The 23,142-nt window shown below is 44.3% G+C and overlaps 1 protein-coding gene across 50 annotated transcripts in view; it reads left to right on the top strand.

Moving 5' to 3' along the window:
* The window catches only part of TCF7L2 (transcription factor 7 like 2), a 203,609-nt gene that overhangs the window by 69,307 nt on the left and 111,160 nt on the right, over positions 1-23,142 (top strand). For 45 of the 50 annotated variants that reach the window (XM_005293902.4, XM_042855245.2, XM_005293899.4 and 42 more), the window contains one exon: positions 10,921-11,022. The exons of the other annotated variants lie outside the window; for them this stretch is intronic. In XM_005293902.4, coding sequence (XP_005293959.1) covers positions 10,921-11,022 — 102 coding nt within the window. The remainder of the gene's footprint in view (positions 1-10,920; positions 11,023-23,142) is intronic. 50 annotated transcript variants of the gene reach the window in all.

The following is a 23,142-nucleotide window of genomic DNA, read 5'->3' as shown; positions in this document are numbered from 1 at the left end:
TACTGGAGTGTGCTTTTTCACAGATGTGTGTAAGAAAAGCTGCGTACAAAGCACTGATATAGCAGACTGAACACCAGCTGGGTGGTGGTGGTGTTTAGTGGTTATGGCAGGAGAAAGGGAGTCCGGTTTTATTCCTGTCTCTGACACTGGCTCTGTGACTTTGCTCAGGTCACTTTTGCTCAAGTCTGACTTTCGGAGATGAGGTTAACCCCAATAGGCCCTGCTGGGACTCGGCTCCTCTGCCAATCAGGGCACTTTCGTCTGCCTTATTTCATTCTAAAATAGGAACAGTATTTACCTGTCTCACAAGAGTCTTGGAGGTCTTGGTAAGATCCTTTGATAAGAGTACTTGCTGCACGTGCCCGGTTATTGTTTAATCCTGTTTTCAGGCATCTCTGTTTCAGACCAGACTGAGCTATTTAATGGGTAAGTTTTAATGCTCCAAGTTACAATGGACCCTGGAAGAACTGTATTATCATTTCAGTGAAGTTAACACTGGCAAGAAATACTGAAACGGGCAACTTTAGGTCCCCTTCTTTGGGAACTCTTATAGTATTGGAAAGGAAAAAGGAGGAGGGGTGACTTAAACTGAAAAGAGCAGGGAAATTCCGTCCCACAGGTGTTTTTGCTTAGGTGTAGCTTCAGTATCTGTCCCACGATGCACTGCTCTGCTACCACGACACATGACTATTTGGGAATTAAGGACAGAAGTTTTTGCTCTGTGTGTGTGTGTGTGTGTGTGTGTGTGTGTGTGTGTGAGCATGCGTTATTTGTCAGTTCAGCAATATCATTATATTATCTGAACACCTTTTTGTATGTTGAATTAGCCTTGAATTTACATCTTCATTGAATATTGCAGTGCCTTGTTTATCTAAGTACTCCCCCACCCGCCCGATATATTTGCTTTACAAAGGAGATTTTTATAATGCTTTATTTATTCCCGGTTCTATTGTAAAATTTATTCTAGGCTATTTATTATTATGTAATTATTGCTTAAGTATCATTATTATTTTAAAATTATTGTATTTTTAAAATGGTTATGGTAGTTAGAAGAAGGTTCCTAACTAGAGAAGAAAGATGTGGAGGACAGAGAAACTTATTTTTGTGTTTGGACTCAATCCTTCATCCCTTGACTGCGGTGGGAATTTTTGGTGTGGAAAGAAGCAGGTCCTTTGGGAAGCAGGATCAGGCCCTTTATGATCAATTGTTATTATTTACTAGATTTTCTATGAATTTTACAGTAAACTGTGTATTTGGTAAAGGTGATTTGTCATAGTATTGTGAGGGGAGGGGCATTTTGGGGGAAACCTAAAATTCTCCATTGATCCCCCATCAATTTAGTTACTTTGTAATAGATTAAAAATTGTCTTATTAGTGCCTGGGTGGAGAGAGAAGAAGAAGAATGGATTAAATAAATATTGGAGCAGAAACTGAATGGGATTTTGCTACTGACTTAAATGGGAGCAGGAATTGGCTGCAAACTTTGCTTCTTGTGCGTAAAGTACCGATCACTTTTTGGCATCTGATTGCATTTCCACATAACACAGCAATTACCTGGCTGAACTCTTTGGCTTTGTTGGTTGTCTTATTTCTTCTTGGTTTTCCTCTGTATGGTCTCCAGAAATGTTGCTGTCACTTTAGTATGGACACGTTTTGGTCCTCACTATCACTATGGGTGTAACACGGACTGAAAGCTGAAGGACTGACAGACCCGGAGTAATGTTGGCAGCTAGATATCAGAGATGGGCCTGAGCTGCAAAGTTTGAATCCAGGGTTGAACTTCCACAAGATTCAGGAGTGTTTGGTGCTGCCCAAGAGAGAGGCTAATGGCAAAGGTTAGATCTGGGTATTTGCATTAGGGATGATTTGACATGGGCTGTGTGTCAAGGTCCATGAAGGACTTTTAGAAAGGAAGGGAAATTGTGTAGGTGGGGATCTGGGCTGGCAGATAGAGTAGGTGACTGTGAGTTAGGGTTTCTGGCTTCTCTAGGATTCCCAATTCCACCCTGGATTCAGTTAGGAACCTTGGACATGTAGAACCTTCGTCTCTGTGTGTTTTAGTTTCTTGGGGAGAATATGTACCAGCCTCTCAGAGCCTGAGATGCATAGCCTCGTCTCCTCTAAAAGCACATAGTGGGCTTTTTTTGCTCTGGGGCAGCACTCACTAGCGCCTACCAGTGGTGGAAACAGTTCTGGAGCTGTGTGGTAAAAACAGATGCATACATATTCCTCCAGTGGAACTGTACTGCTGCAGAAAAACATATTATCACAGCATTGGATGGGTGCTTTGAGTAATGGTTTCTAATGAACATTCCTAAGTTTGAATATTGGGGGTGAGGGGTGTTGGAAGGCAGTTACCAATAGATACCATATTTCACGTTCCCAAAAGAGGACATTGCTGAGGGGAATGGAAGGTGGGGGGCAGGGCCACCCTAGGGGGGTGTGGGGCCCGGGACATAGGTGCTGAGTTTCTATCTGCCGAGGAGTGCTCTCCCTGGCTCTGCCCAGGCCCCACCCGCACTCGACTGCTTCCCCCACGGCTCCACCCCTGCCCTGCCTCTTCCCACCCCTGCTCCACCCCACATCTTCCCGCCCCACCTCTTCGCCACCCAGTTCTGCCCCCTCCCTGAGCGCGCTGCGCCCTGGCTCCTCTTCCTCCCCTCCCCTGCACCTCCAGACGCTGCGAAATAGCTGATTGCAGTAGGCGCTGGGAGGGAGGGGAAGGTTGGTGGGGAGGCTCCTCCTTGCCCCTCCCCCCACCTGCCTCCTCATGAAGCGCAGAGCCCCCAAAGCGTGGTGCTTGGGACTGTCGCCCTGATTCGCCGTACCCCAGGCACGGCTCTGGTGTTGGGGAAGGTACAGCTCTCTGGCTGCCCAGCTCTGAAGGCAGCGCTGCTACCAGCAGCAGCACAGAAGTAAGGGTGGCAATGCTATACCACGCCACCCTTTCTTCTGCACTGTTGCTGGTGGTAGTGCTACCTTCAAAGCTGGGCGGCAGGCTAGCAGCCGCTGCTCTCCTGCTGCCCAGCTCAAAATCACAGACGTTTGTTCAGATTTCAAACATCTGCCCGGACGGAGATTGGAGGACCAAAAAAGAGGTCATGTCTGGGGGAACCTGGACGTATAGTAACCAGATAGCATTTTATTTTTCAAAACAAAGTCTTGGAAGAGCAGTCCCATTTAGCAGGTTGTTAATACTGTCACTGGAGACCCTAGGCAGGTGGCTTTGGTTGGGTTCCATGGTATACCAGACCTTCAGAATGCCAGCTGAAGTAGCAAGGTGACTTGTAAAATCTTGCTTCTTATAAGATTCAAGATTTTTCTTTTTTGCACCCCTTTTACAAAAACAAATCTGGGCCGTTTGAGATATTTGCCTTTCCCCTTGTGCTAACAATTTAACAGCCTTTTAAACAGCTTTGGTTTCTCTCAAGTACGCTAGCCTCATATGTATTTTAATCTTTGTGCGGAGGCCTGCATCATAACAATTATTTTGCATAAGTTCTCTTGCTTGAAATGTTATTTTAAAAAAAACCCCACACTAATGACCCACAATTAGATCATATTATTAAACAGAGAATAAAATACTTATGCCAAGATTGCGTTATTTAAAAAATTTAAGAAGGTGGCAGTGGAACCTATTTTAACAGTTTGCTTGGAAATAATTTGCACAGGTTTGTTTGAGTTAATTGGCTGGAAAGTTGAGTGTTTGTATAGGCAATTCATAATTTCCACACTGAGGCAGACAAGCAGGAGGGGAGTGTGTATGTGTGTCTAGTGTTGTACAGAGAGGGCGAGAGTGTTAATTCTGGACTACTGATGGTGGGAATTTCCCTCCTCTTTGCCCCCCCTCCTAGGAATGTAAAACCACTGTCAGAATGCTGGGAAAGTCAGGCTTGAATTTTTGTAGTCCCCTTGCAAATTAGAGGAACTGCCTGACTCAAATCGGCATTTAGGACTGAAAGAATAGGATTTCCTGCTATTTAGTTGCTCAAGGAAGGAAAGGATTTACCTCCTGGCTGTAATAGGACCTAATTTTCTTCTTTTAATAAGAATAACTGAACATTGCAGCAGCAGTAAACCTGTGAAAGCAATCAGTCTCTGCCCCCCTTCCCCCAAAGTTTGCATGTTCGAGCTGTGTTGTAACTCTTCCTCTGCCAAAAGAATCCTCCCTTCTACAGTTTCCAACCTAATACCTAATGTATTGTGCACGGGTGGTGGTGGGGGCCACGGCAATTACTTGGCATCTCGTTCCATTGTGAAAGAGAGAGTTGCTGAGGGGTGGTTGCTGCTACGTAACTCCATAGGACCGCTTGTTCTCCCCCCTTCCCTCCCCCCCCCCCCCCCAACCATCTGGATTCAGTTAGCTCTCTCGGCAGTAGGGCTGAGTCTCATTTCCTCCAACCAGTAATATTATATAGGCAGTGATTCTGTTCTGCCCTAACATAATTGAAAATTATGTGTATTGTAGACTCGTAAAAAGCTGTGGCTCAGGTAACCTGTGGAGATTGGATATGGCGCACAATGAAGCTTTTATGCAAAGTAAGAATTATAAGCCACTGCATTAACGTCGTATTATAGGCATAGCCGTTCTTGGACGTGGAGTCCTCGAGCCAGGCATGTCACCTTAAACAAAACGAATATTTCATACATTTATCAACGGGGCTGGCGTTTTAAAGCCAGCCAATTACACTTTTGTGAGCGTCCCGGCATTGAAACTGTCCGTTAGTTAGCTTGACACAGTGACTTGCTGAGGCCCTTTGTGTTTATCCTTGGGACAGAACATCTTGCCCTTGATGGGGCCGGAATGTAAAACTGGAGGCTTTCCACTGGCTAGAGCTGATAGAAGTTACTTTATGACCATTGCACATCACCGCTGTTTATGAGGGCTGTTTATTTTCCCCTTCGATACGCGTGTAGCTCCCACTGGTGGTAATGGAAGCTGCACGTGTGAGAGTGCATGTGTGCAAAAAATAGAACCTTAAGTTTTGGAGTTTTCTTTTTGGACTCCACTTGAATTCACTTCCAACTGTGTCCAGGAAAAGAGGCGGCTTTGGCTACCTCCTAGACTTTGCAACGTGAGATTTCTTGGCATCTCTTTGTTAGGGGTGGGTTGCAGAAGGGTTTTACTGGGATTTAAACGTATAAGAGCAAAGCAGTTGTAAGTTCCTCCTTGGCTCTTTCTTTCACTTAGCCTGTTCTACCTGGACATTGTGGCAATCACTGTGAAATTACTGACCCTCTTCTAGAGACTGAAGGGGGAGCAGGACAAATTGAACCTTTCACATAGGGTTGCCAACTTTCTAATCCCAGAAAACTGAACACACTAGCCCCGCCCCTTCCCCAAGGCCCTCTGCCCTGCCCCTTCCCTGAGGCCCTGCCCCCCGCTCACTACATTCCCCCTCCCTTGGTTGCTTGCTCTTCTCCACTCTCACTCACTTTCACTGGGTTGGGGCAGGGGGTTGGGGTGCGGGAGGGAGTGAGGGCTCTAACTGGGGTTTTGGGCTCTGGGGTGCAGCCAGAAATGAGGGGTTCAGGATGCTCCGGGCTGGGGTTGGGGTGCAGGGGGATGAGGGCTCTGTCTGGGGCTGTGGGCTATGGGGTGGGGCCGGGGATGAGGGATTTGGGGTGGGGCTCCAAGCTGGGGTGTGTGGCAGAGGGGTTCAGGATGTGGGAGGGGGCTCTAGGCTGGGGCAGAGGGGTTGAGGCTCGGGGTTGGGATGCAGGCTTACCTCTAGTGGCTCCCAGTCAATGGTGCAGCAGGGTGGGGGCCTGGGGCAGGCTTCCTGCCTGTCCTGGAATTCAGACCACTCTGCATTCTGGAAGTGGACATCAGGTCCGGCTCCTAGGTGGAGGTGTGGCAGGCAGCTCTGCATGTGCTGCTCTCGCCCGCAGACACTGCTCCCGTAGTTGCCATTGGCCATGGTTCCTGGCCAATGGGAGTGCGGACTCGGGGTGGGGACAGTGCACAGAGTCTCGTGGCCCCCCCACCTAGGAGCCGGACCTGTTGGCCCTGCTGGGGTGCAGCGCGGAGCCAGGACAGGTAGGGCCTACCCTGCCTGAGCTCCGTGGCACCGCTGAGCGGACTTTTAACGGCCCGGTCGGCGGTGCTGATAGGAGCCTCCAGGGTCCGGTCAAAAACCGGACACCTAGTCACCCTACTTTCACATGGAGTTTCTTTCTGAGGGAATTTAGTACCAGTAAAAGGTTCTGAACTGATCACTGGAGACCACAGCCTTTTGTTTAGCCACATAATAGCACGTAGAAAGGGTCTAATATGAACTTCCCCACGCTGCACGTTCAGGGCATCTGACGTGCCCTGGAGGAGTGCTGCCTAGTGACAAAAAGATACTCCAGTGTCCAGGCCTGGTCAGTCCTTGACCTACCTATCTGCTAAAACTGCTGACAAAATGAGTTTCTTTGTGGGTTTGTCGCTCTTGTAGCAATATTTTAAATCACTCATGACCATCTGATGGCTGTCTGGTGGTCTAGGAAAAATGCCTCACTCGGATAGCTAGCACTTACTGCCTTTACTGCATGTTAGTAGTGGTAGAACTAACCCCTGCCCTGCAGATGGGTCATTCAGGTCAGATCTGAGGCACATCGAGATGTGCTGTGGGGGCATTTACCTTGTGCTTGTGCCTGTTCTTTGGATACCCAGCAAACTTCAGACTCTAGGGTGATGAAGCAACATCTTTCACCAGCTCTAAACATTTTAAAATGCTGCTGAAAATTTTGGGGAGCTATTACTCATTGTGGACTGTCAATCCACTTATCATTATTTCTTTTAGTGGAGTGGGTTTGTGACCTTCAGTGTAACCCGTTATGAAGGAACTGACACACAGGTCTTTAGTGCCTTGTACTTATTTTTTCATAGTCACGTTTATATGGTGATGTAACAATCACCATGTGTACGGTACCTGAGATTTTTCAAGCCTCAGTAATTGATTTGTCCGGTATTGCCAACATCAGATGTTTAAAATCATGACTCAGACTCCCCCCAAAATAATGAGATTGGTCTTTTAAAAAAAAATCCTAAAATTATCTTTTTTTCCTTTTTTTAAAAAAAATGATACCTTTTTAGGTTCTTTTCATTTGCCTTCTGCTTTTTGAATCTCTAGTCTACGGCACTCTCAGGGCACATTTTCAAGCTTTTGTCCAAAACCAGGATGGGTAGATTCTTACTCTTAAAATAACAATAACAATCATAAAAGCTGAGATTCTCTCCTAATCACTTGTCTCCGAGAGCTGGGCCTTCGCCTAAACTTCAAACATTGGGAAACTTGTGATTAAAATTGTGAGTTGGCAACATTGCTTCTTTGAAATAATTATAGGGTTTTTTTGTTTTTGTTTTGTTTTTTACAAATTCTGGAAGATTCTACTCCAATTTGCCAAAATCCCAAATGTGAAGATTAATAAAAACAATTTTTTCTTGGAACTTGAAGAACCGAAAGGGGCACAAACCACGTGTTTATTTCTTTGAATTCCAAAGCTTGAAAATATGAGACTCTCCAAGAGTATATCTACACTGTAGTAAAAAACCTGTAGCATTGAGTCTCTGAGGCTGGATCCCGGGCTTCGAGACCCTACCTGCTCGCAGGGTCTCAGAGCCTGGGCTTCAGCCTGAACCTGAACATCTGCACTGCTGTTTTTAGCCCTGCATCTTGAGGCTGGGGAGGGATAGTTCAGTGGTTTGAGCATTGGCCTGCTAAACTCAGGGTTGTGAGTTCAATCCTTGAGGGGGCCATTTAGGGATCTGGGGCAAAAATCTGTCTGGGGCTTGGTCCTGCTTTGAGCAGAGGGCTGGACTAGATGACCTCCTGAGGTCCCTTCCAATGCTGATATTCTATGATTCGGGCCAGGTCTTGTATTGCAGTGTAGACATACCTGAAATGATAGTGCATCTCTTGTTGACGATGTCTCTTTGGTTCCCTCAGTGCATACAGCCTTGCACCTACCAGGCCTTTCACACTAGTAAATGTTGTGTGCACATAAATGAAGGCATTAGTATCCTGCTAAATGCATGGAAGCAAATAGATGCAGACACTGGATATAACGGGTCCAGCACAGAAATAGGAATAGACGTAACCTTAGGGTTACCATATCTATTAAATAAAAAAAGAGGACCCACCACGGGCCCTGGCCCCGCCCTAACTCCGCCCCCTCCTCCCTCCCACTCCCAGCCACGCGGAAAGGGCTGCCCGAGCGCTACCGGCTTCACGGTTTGCCGGGCAGCCCCCAGACCCTGCGCCCCCCGCCGGCGCTTCTCCAGTGCAGTTGGAGCCTGGGAGGGGAAGCGCCCAGCCGGGGGCGCAGGGTCTGGAGGCTGCCCGGCAAACCGTGAAGCCGGTAGCGCTTGGGCTTCGGGCAGCCCGCTTGCCTCCGGACCCTGCGCCCCCGGCTGGGCACTTCCCCTCCCGGGCTCCGGCGGCGCAGGGTCCGGAGGTATGGGGGCTGCCCAAAGCCCATAGCGCTCGGCTCTTAAACAGAGCCGAAGAGTCGGGGAGGAGCAGAGCTGCCGCGGCCGGAGGCTCTGCTCCTCCCCTGACTCTTCGGCTCTGTTTAAGAGCCGGGCTGCCCGAGCGCTACCGGCTTTGGGCAGCCCCCATGCCTCCGGACCCTGTGCCGCCGGAGCCCGCGAGGGGAAGTGCCCGGCCGGCGGCTGGGGTCCGGAGGCAAGGGGGCTGCCTGAAGCCCATAGCGCTTGGGCAGCTCAGCTCTTAAACAGAGCCGAAGAGTCAGGGGAGGAGCAGAGCCGCCATTTTCCCGGACATGTTCGGCTTTTTGGCAATTCCCCCCGGACGGGGGTTTGAGTGCCGAAAAGCTGGACATGTCTGGGAAAAAGAGGACGTATAGTAACCCTACGTAACCTGTTAGATCAATGAAGGTTCAGTGCGGGAAAGTCCCACTATAGTGTGTCCTCCAGAACTTTGTTCTGTTTGTTTTTAAATGTCACAAGCAATGTGGCTTTCACCATGTCCCTTGAGAAAATTATTCCACAGCCTGATCCATCCGTCTGGCTGCATATCTCAGAGAACTGCAGGTATACTTCTTCTACTAGTTTGTTGGGGCCAATTTCTGCTCTCTCTCCGGTGCATGTCAGTGATTCTAGTGACTTTAATGGGAAGACGTGCATGCCCTAGTGCAGAACTTGAAGTCCATATCTGTTCCTAGTGAAGTCAGTGCCAAAACTTCATTGCTTCTTGAAGTGTGGTTCAATTCTGAAAAGTGACCAAGTAAAAATAGCACATTCTTACTTAGCACATCTGCTCTTCTGGTAACCTCAGTGACCCACAGAATCAAGGCAGATGAGAGAGTGAGCTGTATTCTATTTCTTCTTGTGTATCATCAGCTAGGTTATTTAAGTTTCACTTATAAGGCCAATCAGTTACACCTATGCAAACCTATTGAAGGAAGTTAGATTGCAGAGTGAGGTAATATCTTTTATTGGACCAACATCTGTTGGTGAGAGAGACAAGCTTTTGAGCTACACAGAGCTGCTCTTCTGGTCTGGGAAAGGTGCTCAGAGTGTCACAGATAAATACAAGATCGAATAGATAATTCAGCATAAGTAGTTAGCACATATACTAAGGGACCATTCAAGGTGAAGTGGCCTGTTAACAACACTGTAAATCATAGGACAGAAAAGGTGGGCTAGTGGGTTACAGATATAATAAGCCATAAATCCAGTGTCTTTATTAAAACCACATATTTTAGTGTCTAGCAAAATTATGAATTTGCGCTCCTAGGCTTGTCTTTTAAAAGCGTTGTGCAGGTTTTCAATGGGGATTGATAGGACAGATACAGAGTGATCGCTTTGTGAAAAGTCTTCACCCACAGGAGATGTGGTGGTTTTGTCTTTTATCATTTTCCTTTGTGAGTTCAGTCGAGAGCATAGTGATTGTCTGATTTCAACCACTTAGTTGCTATTGGGGCATTCAGTGCACTGGGTGAGGCACACCACATGTTGTGATAGGCGGGTGTAGGAACCATGGATTTTGAAAGGTGTGTTGTGGAGGGTGTTGATCATTGCAGCAGTGGAAATATGTCTACAGATGTTTGCATCGGTTGTTTTGGCAGGGTCTGGTGCCGCTTTGAGTTGGTGTGGCGCTTGCTTCTGATGATGAGCTTGGAGAAGTTGGGGGTTGTTTGAAGGCCAGAAGAGGGGGTTCAGAAAAGATTTCTTTTAGGTGGGGCCCCCATCAAGTATTGGGTTGTAGTTGTTTGATACCCAAGAAGGAAATAACCCATTTTGACTTACAGACCTCCTGGTCGAGTTTGCAAAGGTAGCACAAAATAAACTTGTAAACTGAGAACATTTGATCTGGAAGCCACTGAGAGAAAATAAACATGGCACCTCACAGCGGTGAACACAGAGTTGCCTTTCAGAGTAGCACTGCATGGTGAGGTTTGTATGGTGCTTTGAAGACACAAAGAGCTATAGAAGTTGATTATTACTATTACTGGCATTTGCTGAATAAATTCTTACTGTGAGATGATAATATGCTGGGATTCAGGAGTTGTTTATTTATTTATTTATTTTAAAACTTGACTGTCCACCCTTCTTCCCTTCCCCCTACCCCTCTCAGTTTCTTAGCTCTTTTATTTCTGTGTGTGTTTTTTCCTCTTCCAGATCTGATTTGTTAATAAACTCATTCGCGATAACATTGTCTTTGCAATTTGCTTTATTTCCTTATTCTGCTGTTTGAAAATGCTGATGTATGAAAACGTTAGTGCTCTGCACCAGTTTTGTTTCACATAACCATACAAAGGTTCCTGCCGTCTCTTTGTTTTTCGTTTCAGATCCTTGCGTATGTTTTAAGTTGTATCCTTTTGCCCACGTTAGCTAGGATTTGTTGGTTTATTTTGTCTTTCTTTTCTGAACTCATTTTTCTTTTCCCATTTTTGTTTCCTCCCATCCAGTATCTCCAGATGAAATGGCCACTGCTTGATGTTCAGGCAGGGAGCCTTCAGAGTAGACAAGCCCTCAAGGATGCTAGGTCTCCATCTCCAGCACACATCGTTGTAAGTAAACTCAGAAGACATTCTTCCTTTGTTGCGGGGAAAAAAAAAAAAGACATTTGACATTAACAGCATTTGCTTGTCATCCTTTTTCTTTTACTCGACACACAAAAAAGAGCAAGCCAAACCCAGGTTGAAGGGTGGGGAATGAGTTTTTTGTTGCTGGGCAGCGCTTCAAAATATTATCCATGGCGTAGAAGTTCTTGCTTTTTGGAAAAGTGAAGAAGCTAAGTGCCCCTGAAATTTACACTCACCAAAACTATTTTGATTTTATATAAGTCCAATCCAGTTGATTTACAATTCTGACTTTCCAGCTGTTGAAATGAACACAGGGTTTGGGAGAATATTAAAAAATAAACCACCTCCGAGAAGCATTGTGAATTCTGGGTCTGATCTGTAATCCTCACTCAGACAAATCTTGTGTGGGAGTTAGTCAGGCAGAACCTTACCCGAATAATGACTTGTTAGGATCAAGCTTTTAAAACAAACAACAACAAAAATCTTTTGGTTTCTGGTACCTCTTCCCTTAGTATAAACACTGAACGTCAGCAAATAGTATGTTTACAATTCATCTCAAGAAAAATCCAGTTCCATTATTGAATTCTGCTATTGGAGTCAAATTGCTTCCCATATAGTAAAAGTGATGGTAAAGTTACAGTGTTAAAGCCACATGTGAGTATGTGTTTAAACAATGTCCAAAAAGTTTTAAAAAGAAACAACTTGTTATTTGTATACTGTACCATGCATCTACGACTGCCCAAACTCATTCACATTCACCTATAGCTGCTTTTTATGCAATTTTTAGCTAATGAGCCCATCAGTTCTGAATGTTGAGCTGATAAATTAACCTCTTGAGAAGATGGCTCACGGCTTGTTAGAATATTTCTTTCAATATATTTTATCATCAGATCTCATGTTTTTGACTTTATTTTTTTATAATTAATGGATACGAAGGTGAAATTATGCAAAAAAGAAACTGCTCATGTATTTTTGATATAGGATCTAAAGCTGATATAGTTGAGAGATTACATCAGACACTTGAAAGATATTAATTTACTTAAAAAAAAAAAATGAAAATAACTTAGGAATTTCTGTTTTTAAAAATATTTGTGTCTCCTCAACCTGAAAAGTCCCAGACCTTTTGTCTTAAATAGTTTTGATAAAATGTTTTAGTAGCTCTTTGAATTAATAGTTTTAAAATCCGACCTGAATCAGGCAAAGCGAAATGTAGACGGTTTTGATATTTAAATGGTCAATGCCAAATGTTGGTGGTTCACTTTTTAAAAGATTTTATTTTTCCTTCCTGTTGTTTGTGTTATTGCTATATTACGAGCTCAAAGAAAGACGTTTACTTTGCTAGCTCTTTTATCTGGTCTACAAACAAAATTCCTAGCCTTCTTCCCGCCTCCCTCCCGCCAGCCTATCACCTATTTTCTAATGGTGAATAAGCCAACAAGAATCTGTCTTTTACTTCCTTGTTTGTCAATCTCATCACCAATGGGATCATCAGAGATGAAAACATTCCTCTGGGAACTGGGCTTGATAACTCATGTGCCCTCTGCTGGCTGGCTGGTTGTCATCCTCTGCCACAGCAAAGCAAACTACAGGGCAACATGCACATCGCTAGTCTTTCATTTTAAATTTTGCTGTGACAGACTTGTTTATCGGAGGAGGAAAGAAAGATTTTAATAGATTCTGGTGGATGATTTTTGCTATTGGATTATAAGCGTTTTGAAGGTAGGTCAAGTATTGCTTGTAAATAAGTTGTCACCTATTTTTATATATGATTGCAATTTAAATGCTGAATCTAAAAATGCAGATGAAGATGGGAGGTGTAATTGAATTTCACGTTTCACTGTTAGAAGAATGGGCTCTGCCCTTTATAAATAACAATTTTCCTCCCTTCAGACACAGTGTGCCCCTTTCGGGAGAGCTCACAAGCGACTTGCTAGTGTCTTCCTGCAGCACCCCTGCCCATTTAAATGCTGCTCCACCATATGAATTGACACTCCCTCAAATTTTTTTTTATAGATTCTAAATTCTCTTACCCATTTTGGAAACCTTTTTCAGGAAGCCTGAGGTGGAATCTTCTGTGGATTGTGACTATTTATGGGGCTCTTTAAGAGCTGTTTCACTCTGCGATTCAATAAAAAGTGTACTTACCATAGCAACCACTTAGGCTGTGAGGAACATATACTACTTCTGAGATGGAGACCACCTTCCAAAAGAGCCACAGCTGGCATTTGTAATGTGATCTTTTGTGTTACTTACAATGTTCTGGGGGAAAGAGGTGGCGGGGAAGAAATGTGTTTTGATGGAACAAAGTTTGTGCAAGGTTTAATGTTGTTCGTTTTTAAACGCCCCCTCCACCCCCACTCCAGAAGAAAGCTCTGCCTTGTTACGTAAAAATGCTGTTTCCCTTCCCATGTCCGTCCCCCTCCCCTGCACTTTCCTTCCTCACTCCAATTCCTGGTCATGCCAATAGATAAAGAACAGAGTTTTTTGTAAATGAAGGCCTTGTGGCTGGTGACATACCAGGGGAGGTGGTGATGGGAGAAAGAGGGCTAAGTAGATGCAGATGCCAATTGGACTGGGATGTGTCAGGTTTCTTCAGTGCCACCATTTGTTGATGCTGTTGATGTACAGCACACCAGGGAGTGTTGCTAGTTTCTCTAATAACGATCTGCACTGAGTGGTGCTATGAAAATGTGATTAGTCTTTATATGGAAAATAAGAGATATTTACCTCTCTCTGTGTGTGTGCGCGCACACGCAAAATAGATATGTATATAAACAGTTCCTTCCCCCCCCCCCCACATACTTCTGTCTTGTACGCATGGCATGTACTTGTGCTGATTTTTCTCTTGAAATCCTTTGTGCTGCCTCAAAGATTTGTAATGAAAGGACTGACACCTGCAAATTGCTTCTTATGTTTCATGTATTTCTGAAATCAAGATTTGGGGCTAATCTTATGGCTGGATTACAAAGGGAGGAAAGGACTGTTTTTAAGAATACTTTCTTATGAATGCTTGGCCACAAGTCGCACAACTCCTACTTAGGGCTACGTGCTTTTCACCCTGCTTAGGTGAAATGCCCATTGGCTTCAGTGGGAGTTTTGCTTAAGGACTGCAGAATAGGGCTGCATTCTAATGATTACCATGGCGGTACTTACTTGTCTTCTGTCCTCTTTTTCAGGTTAGTTTAAGAACATGAAGTTAAGGCTACAAAAATTGAAGCAAAAGACCAGCATGAATAATTTGGTTGGATTACCTCCAACGCTGAGGGCTGGATTAATACTGCTTTTCATGGTGCTTGAGGGGGTCTCCAAAACCTCTGAGAATGTCAGCTAGAAAGGGGTTCTCAGGACAATGCCTGCTGGTGGCCGCTCTCACACTTTTCCCTAAAATACTTAATGAGCTTTAGGAAAAACAAATAATTATGCGCATATACACGTCCAAATCATTGTAATTTGTTTATGATTAGCTAGTAAGTTTGTTGTGAAAAGTGATATTAACAAACATGCAAGTATCACTTTTCACAGCAGATTGACTCAGCCCTGTCAAGCCAGGGGACAAATTAAGCCCCTTGATGGGGGAGGCAGCAGGGGCCAGGGGCAATGGGGGTTGGTGGGTGGGGGAGGGAGTGGGGGGCTGGAGCCTAAAGCCCCGTGGCCAGAGCCTAAAGTTCCACAGCTGGAGCCTGTAGCCCCTCAGCCAGAACCTGCCACTCCACCACCCCAGAGCTGAGGCCGAAACCCTGAGCCGCACTGTCCCGGGAAGGTGGGAAATAACACTAGCTACTTTCTCCTCCAGCGTTGTACCCCAGGTGTCTACAGAGGGGGGGCAGAGCCCAACCCCTGCTGGTGGTCCCAGCAATCAACACCAAGGCAGTGCATCCAGGAGCAACAGGAAGGGGGAGGGGCCACTATTTTGCCACCCATCCCTGCCCCATCACTGCCCAGAAGGCTATGGCCACAAGAACAGCCCTGGTGGCCACATGCGAGAAATGCTGAGCTAGACACTCTCTTAATGTGTGTAGTAGGCTTTAGAAGGTACAGCAAGAGGATCCATTTAAAATCAGTGCATTTATTTGCATTTCAGTGCCTCAGTTGTCTAGTAAGGCTTTGCATCTTGTTTTGGTCCAGCTGCATTTCTGTGTCCAGAGGTGAAAAGAAAACTGGGGCTAGCAGCGGCGGGGAGTTCTTTTAAGAATACGCTATTAAGGCTGGCAGGCCAAAAGTTTGAATTCAGCCTACAAATAACATTTTTGGTTTTGGGGTACAATACTGGGCTTTTGTTTTGTTTTTTTCCCCTTGGAAACATTCAGTCTTCCAAGAACAAAGGTTTCAAGATCTATCAAATCCAGCTGGGCAGTTTGGATGATCCCAAACTTACAGGGGGTGTTTGTTGTCCTGGAATCATGTGTGTCCATGATGCTCTGTCCCTGTGTGCCCTCAGGGTGGTGTAATTGACAAAACTGCCACTGTCCAGAAGTAGGATTCTTGTCTATGTATATGACCATGCGCAGCTTATTAAGATGCAATAGAGCAGGCAAGTGGAGTGGAGACAAGGATTGCTCAGAGGTCTTGTAGAGAGGAACTAAATGATCTGAACTTTAGGCCTTCTATGTCCTGAATAATTCCCTCTATATGGTATTTTAATCAATTTTTTAAAAATTATATTTCCCTTCTTTCATTAATATTGTCAGTTGTGTAGTTCTCATTCACTGTTTTCTGAGTCCGTATTCTGACTAAGCTATAACTACTGCAGATGATAGGGTAACGTTGTGGGTTAGGGGCCTTTGACTGGATACTACCTCTGGTATCTTAGTTATACAAAAACTTACATTTAGCTTGCTTTGTACCAGGCAAAAACATGCTGTACCAAAAACGGTGTTTTGGTATAGTGTGTATCTTATAAAACGCTAAAAGTCTTCAAAAATTCCCATGTTTTCTTCTGCAGGGTACACTTTTGAAGTCAATGTAAATTTTACCTTGGGGGTGGTACTATTTGGTCTGGCTTTTCTATTGTGTAATGAGCACATCCATGGAGTAGTCTGAATCCCCAAGAACAAAGAACCACAATACTGTAGTATCTATCTGTCTGTCTTTCTATCTATCTATCTATCTGAAATTTGGCTTAAGGAGGGGAAAATAGTGTTTTGAAATTGTAATATGACAAGTGACATTTAAGGCATCTGAAATTCTTTCTGTTCTCCGTGTTTTAATCATGCACTGAGAACAGCCATTATTTGGAACTTGGTCATTTTTGAGGGAATTAAACCGTTTGCCATATTATTTGGAGTAGGAGCCATAGGAGAAAAGCAAATAAATACAATAAAATCTTTTGTTTCTTGATGCAGTTTCCATTTGCAAACGCCTTTTTCTTTTTTTCTTTTCTTTTTTTAAGGGACTGTGAGTTTGTCTTAAGTTATATTTTAAAACTCAAGCACCTACATGCACCCCCAAAATATTCATGTCCAAACAAACCGTAGAGAGGACAAATGTGTCACCATTTTGCATGCACAGGTATGTATCTTTGCACATGCAGCTATTTGTGAGCAAAACATTTTGCAATCGTAGCTTAGTGTGTGTGTGGGCCAGAAATCCCCAGCTATGGGTTTTAAAGCTCCCTGATTTATTTGTTTTTAATATTTTGCGTAATAGTTTGTTGTAGAGTAGCTGCATTTCCTCTGCCATAACCTCCAAGATTTTTGGATTTGAGGCAGCAGGTGTGCACGTGATGGGACTTTTCCTTCAAAGCGATCTTGGTACACAGGCTGCATGTTGAAATTGACCAGAATCCTGTGGCAATTGAGGGAAGGATTTGTGTGTGTTTCATTTCATTGCTTATTGACAAGAATGGCGCAGTTGGGTGTAGGCAGGGAGGGGAGAATACGTTTTGTGTGTTAACAGGGGTTGCCTGTATTCCAAGGTACAGTTTGGTGTTCAGGCCAAGCATGCAATCTTTTTCAATGGTACTGCAGTACTCTTAAGACCTTATACAAACTATTATTTAGAAAGCTTTAGTGAATCTCTTGCTATTCGCTTTTCACCCCTTTTGTCTAACTGCCCTGGGAATTATGAAATACACAAAATGATGCTTAAGTACATGACTCAAATGTGTGCAAAATCGCTGTACCTGGAATATTCATAGTTGACTGAGATCTAGCCGCAAAACTGACTGTACTCTGTGGGAACAGTGTGGCTAAATCATTCACTGCTAATTCCTTTGATTTTTAGAGGGGAGGAGTTGTGTTAAATCACTGTTCGAATCTGAAAATTTAGAGCGAAATGAAAAACCCAAGAACAGCAGCCCAGGAAGCATAAAATGGTATGGAATTAACTCCTACTGAACACCTATATTATTGACTGTAGGCTCAGTTTAATGATTTTATATATGCTAAATAATTTAGAGTAGATTAGGGTCTTTAAATAAGTGATTTACCTTTATAATTTGGTACAGCTGAGAGGCAGCTTGGATTTTTAGAATCACTTAATTCCATTGCACCATGATGTGACATGATCCCAAGACCATACAAAACCTGAGTCAATGATGGGTTCTTTCCATTTTTCATTGAGTGAGCCTTTACTTGAAGACTGAGATATTGAAAGCTGGCAATCTTTGTAATGACTGCATCTTTAGCCTTGAATAGGGACTTAGGTGCTTAGGCAATCTGTGCCTCTTTAGGTGCCTAAATCCTTTTAGAAATCTGGCTCTTGGAGACCATGGGGCAATCCTCAGCTGGTGTGAATTGTCATAGCTACATTGCAGTCATGGGAGCGATGAAAATTTATACCAGCTGTCGCACTTCTCCTTTAGAATTATTAAATCTTTGGGTGCTGTGATATTTTAGCAGTCTAGATATCGGCATGCAAGATGTATGGTGTTGCCAACCTCAGTTGTTCAAAAATCAGGAGTTCAGGCAGGTGTCAAAATATCATGAGATTTAAAAAAAACAAACAAACAATAAGCTGGATTTTTAAAATTTGTCTTCTGGTTTCTAAGCCTTTAGGGTATACTCGGATTGCAATTTTTCAAGCTCTCCTCCAGACCATTAGGGCTAGAAACTATATACACCGCTACCCCGATATAACGCTGTCCTCGGGAGCCAAAAAATCTTACCGCATTATAGGTGAAACTGCGTTATATCAAACTTGCTTTGATCCGCTGGAGTGCGCAGCCAGCACCCCCCCTCCCCCCGAGCACTGCTTTACTGCGTTATATCCGCATTTGTGTTATATCGAGTCGCATTATATTGGGGTAGAGGTGTATATATTTTAAATGAAAGCTGAGGTTCTCATCTAATCACTTGACTCCTGAAGCTGGGCTTCAAGAAAAATAGCAAATATCGCAAACTCCCAATAAAATCACGAGAATTGGCAACACTGGGTGCAGTTGTTCTGTGAGAAGTTTAACAAAATGGAGCTGTGAATGCACACTCCATGCCCGCTGTTGAGTGTTGTTTCTGGTGAAATACGGTGTTGCAGCTTACACTGTGGCTTGGAGTATTTCAGAGACTTGGCATTTTGGTATTTATGTTCTTGTATAGCCTGTGCTCCAGTATGCATGTTAAATCCAGTTGAAAAGGTTTGGGCCTAAGCCAAAGCTTTGGTGATTCATCCACTCTTGGACAGCAAAGTTCTCACATCGAAAAGGGGTCTTGTGGGAGACACCTCCGTCGCTGGGGCCGAGTTGTGAGGCCAGTACAGCCTCCTGGCGATCCGATGGCGTTGCATTGGCTCAAGGTGAAGAGCTATTGCAGGAGTGGGGGATATTGGCTAGTCAGATGGGTGAGCCTGCCAGACGCAGAGGTTGTGTAGTCGGGATGGGAGACTTAGCAAGGCTGCTGACTGTAGGCCTCCTCCCCTCACAGATGAGTTGCGGCTGAAGTCAGCCTGAAGTTTACAGAATTAGGCGTTAAATAATGCAGTTGGATTTTGAGCCAAAGTCTACATGTTGTTTGAACGTGAGCAATGATTACAGTGTGTACCAGGAGACATAATGGATTAGGATAAGGCAGGGTCACCATGTTTTATAAGAGCTGGCAGCAAAGGCCTCTGTTTCCCACATAGCTTTGAGTGCTCAAAGCCTTCTGTTGTCTATTTAAACAAACTTTTCCTACACTGGTCAGGTGCCGTAGTAAAGAAAACAGCAAGTACTTACCTTTAGGAAAGAAGGAAGTCAGCATCACTGGATGCAGGACCACTCATTCCCTGTGCTGCTGGAGACCAAGAGGGTTCCTGTGGTGACCAATTCAGACAGTTTGGCGTGGATTATCCATGTTGTTCATCGGACACTTCCCTTTTCACTCCATCCCTCCTCCCAAGCCACTCCACAGATGCATCTGTGTTCTCTTCTGAGGAAGAAACTTGTACTGCTGAATAGGTATGCAAGCAAACTTCAGCCAAAATCAGAGATACTTCCCCACCTGCGTCATGGGCATCAAGCAAAAAACCTCCAGAAAATACCTGTTTGGGAAAGCCTGTCTCTGATCAGAGGCATAGAAAAGGATGCTGCTGGGGTGATCCATTCATAACAAACACCTAAGACCTGGGTGCTTATCTAAACTATCCAATTCACTTGAGTTTGCAAAACTGGACTGGAAATTTCACGGGAATAGACTTGCTTGCAGTATTGGAGCACTTCTGCTTTCACTATCAGCTGGAACCGAGAAATAAGGGGAGAAGGGGGGAATAAATAATACTCTTCCATATGGCTTTCCGTTAGATGATCTCAATGCACTTTGCAAGTACTGATGAGTGAAGTCTTTCAACAGCACTATGAGACAGGGAAGTATTACAACCCCCAGTATACAGATGGGAAAATAGAGGCACAGAAGGGTTAATTTACTTGGCCAAGATCACACAAGAAGCCCATGGGGTGGGAATGAAACCCAGATTTGCTGACCTCCAGTCATGTATGTTAGTGGGAGGGGAGAAACTTTTTTCACAAGAAAACAAAACAAATTGCTTAGTTTTTCAGACCTAAAAGAGATGTTTCAACTTTCACACAGAACTTATCTTTGGTTTTCTGTATCTGTTGTGTGGGAAATCTTTTTGGATTGCCCTCACCCCTACTTTACCGAGACAAAACCGTTGCTCTACAGCAAGACACCCTGGCACAGGTTGTGTATGCTCCATTATATCACACTGAGTAAAGGAGTTTCTAGGATGTATAATTTGATATTCATGCTTTTATCTACCATGCTTCCCAAACCTAGCATAGTACAAACAATAGCAGTCACAAATATCCCATTTGGCTGCATTATTTTCTGATCATATGATATATAATATCATAAAGTCATTCAGAGGGTGGGGAAAAAGAGGAATTTTTGCAGTGACAGACAAGGTGGATGAATTTTTGTTATTTAGGCCTGGTCTCAACCTGATGGGATCTTGGAGATGGCTAGAATTTGATTCTTTCCAACCCTCTCCCCCCCACCTACCTTTAGTACAGTTTAGGGTCTCCTGGCTTCATAACTTTGTTCCTCTGCAATCCAGCATTGTAAATCAATCTGCAGGAAATTCCTAGGGAGTAATGTACCTCTGAAATGGGAACATCTCAAGTTGGCAAGACACTTATAACGTATTTGGTCCTTCCTTTTTCACAACTGCTACTGTGGAAACCTGCCTTTTCCTCTTGTCATGTCCTTGATTCAAGAAAGTGGTAAACACATGGTTAAGTCCAACCCTATTCAGGAAAGCATTTAAGCAGGGGCCATCTGACTTGATATTCATATAAAATTAAACCCCCTTCCTGGGAAGTGGGTTGTGGAATCTCCCTATCTCTAGGTATATTGAGGATTGGGAAGGGAATAGGAAGGGGAGGGAGAGAAGGACATGTCTTAAGTTCCTTTGGCTGGAATTCATTGCAGTGATGGCATCTTATTTCCCAAGCCATTTATTGCTCATGCACAAGCTCTTATTGTGTATTCGGGGAGTTACAGTCTCACGTTGCTCATCCCTAACTAAGAAATGGATGAAACCTCAATCTTCTCCTCCCCTAACTGAAGGGATAAGCTGTATGGTGGAAGATATACCATGGCTTTTTGTTTATGATCTTTATTTAAAAAAAGAAAACCAACCCCCTACATTAGTGTAATGCCCCAGGTCTTGAACGGCAGCCTGGCCTCCACCCACCGTCTTCTGAAACCTGTTGAGCCAAGGAGCTAGTAGGACAATGGTCTCAGCCAAGGCTCCACTGATTGGTCCAATCATGACATTTAAGCCGGAAGAAGGCATAGGACGTGGATCTGAGCAACAAGGTGATTTCCTGTTGTGCCTGCATTGGATCCCGCTTGTGCCTGTCCCCTGCACCCAACTCTGCTCCTGATTCCTGCTCTGCTCCACTTCTGGCTCCTGTTCCCACCGTGCTCCAGCTCCCTGCTTGATCCTTGCTCCTCCAATTACACTTCTCCTCCTCCTCCTTATACCTCGCCTCCAGTCACTAGTCCTGGCTCCCACCCTGTTCTCTGACTTCTCATCCTGGCTCTAGCATTTGGTATCTGACCTCTGCACTGACCCTCAGCTTTGATTTCTGGTTCCGACGCTGGTTTGACTCCTAGCTCTGGTAATTGGCAGTTGACTCTGGTGCTGATCCTTGGCTTCGTTCCTCAACCTGGATGTCTACTCTGCCCACTAGGCCAGACTGCCTACATCCTGGTCCATAACAGCTAGTAGTGCTCATCACTTCCATATCAGTACTGTAAGCAGCGATGCTTTGGACCATTCCTGCAGAATGCTATAAAGCTGTTTGACAAAGGGATTAAGGCCAGAGCAAATGTGAGAGGTTTGAGGACCACAAAAGTCCTTGTAACTTTGAGTATGATCCAGCAGCCAAGAAGTCTATCTCCAAACCCATTACAAATAAACAAGTCACAAAGCACAAGATTTTGAAGGACCTTCTTCCGTTGTTAGGATTTGAAGAGCTTTGCTGCTACTCACTTGGACATCTAGGGTGGTCATAGGGGGATGAGTAAATGGTGAGTCATTGACCCCAGGACATGACCTGTATGTTGGTGGAGGAGGAAGCAGTGAAGCACTTAATGGCATATTTATAGCCCCATGTTCAGTTTTTGCTGCCTGAATTAGGCCACCTAGTTTTATATCTGGGTGCTTGAATTGATACTTAGGCAACCAAATACTTTGTTTTATGTGCCTAATTACTAATCTGAGCACATTTCAGCCTTAGATGCCCTCCCTCAGGTGCTCAGTTTGAAAATTGAGACCATAGTATCAATAAGAGGTTTGCCAGGAAAACAGTGTTGAAGCAAGTGTATTTCAAGCTATTCGGGTATATTTCATTAGAATGGTGTATCATTAAGTTTTGATTATGATATCAATAAGTTGAGTTGATTGATAAATGATTGAAGATTAATTTTTGCTTCTTCTCTAGTCGTCGTTACATGTAATCATGTAGGAGTTGGCTTAAATAAGCAAGATAAAAGGTGGGAGGGAAACTGAGATGCATAGCTGTGAAGTGACTTGCCTAGGATCACGCATCAGATCAGCAGTGAAGCTTGAAATAGAACTTTGGTCTCCTGACTTCCAGTTCAGTGTCCTATCCACTAGACCATGCTGCCCCTGTCTTATATTGTAATATGCAGTCTTTGGTGGAACTAAAGATGGAAGAATGGAACATAATAAATGTGCAAATCATCTGTCCTTCAGCTTTGGTGGTCATTGTACTTGCCAGTGGCCAGCCCAGAGAGAGAGACAAGAAAAATGGAGCTTCGTGACATCAAAGGGTTAATGGCTGCAAGTATGGTACAATAGCTCATTAGGACTTAAATGTGGGCTGCAGGCTCAGAAATCTTGGTAACTTTGGACTATAGGGACAGTGAACTTTCAACCCAGGTTCAGCAATAATAAATGCCTGTTAAGTAAGGCTACCCTTTTACAAAGAGAGGGTGGACAGATGCATTTCAATGGGCTTTAAAAGTATTGCCTCTTATTGCAGCGTCTGCTGGCCGGATGCACCCGGGCATGGGAAGGCAATCTCAAGATGTACACAAAAAGGCACTTTGAAGAGTAACCTTTGTGAGCGTTTAGTCAAAAGCCAGGCTGCAATCTCAGGAGGAGTTTTTATTTGTTCAAAATGTAAATGATGTGATCAAAAGTGCA

Source organism: Chrysemys picta, chromosome 7 (genome assembly GCF_011386835.1).
Source record: "Chrysemys picta bellii isolate R12L10 chromosome 7, ASM1138683v2, whole genome shotgun sequence".
NCBI classification, from domain to species: domain Eukaryota; kingdom Metazoa; phylum Chordata; order Testudines; family Emydidae; genus Chrysemys; species Chrysemys picta.
The sequence above is the reverse complement of the archived record's forward strand: the minus strand, read 5'-3'. Positions and strand labels throughout refer to the sequence as shown.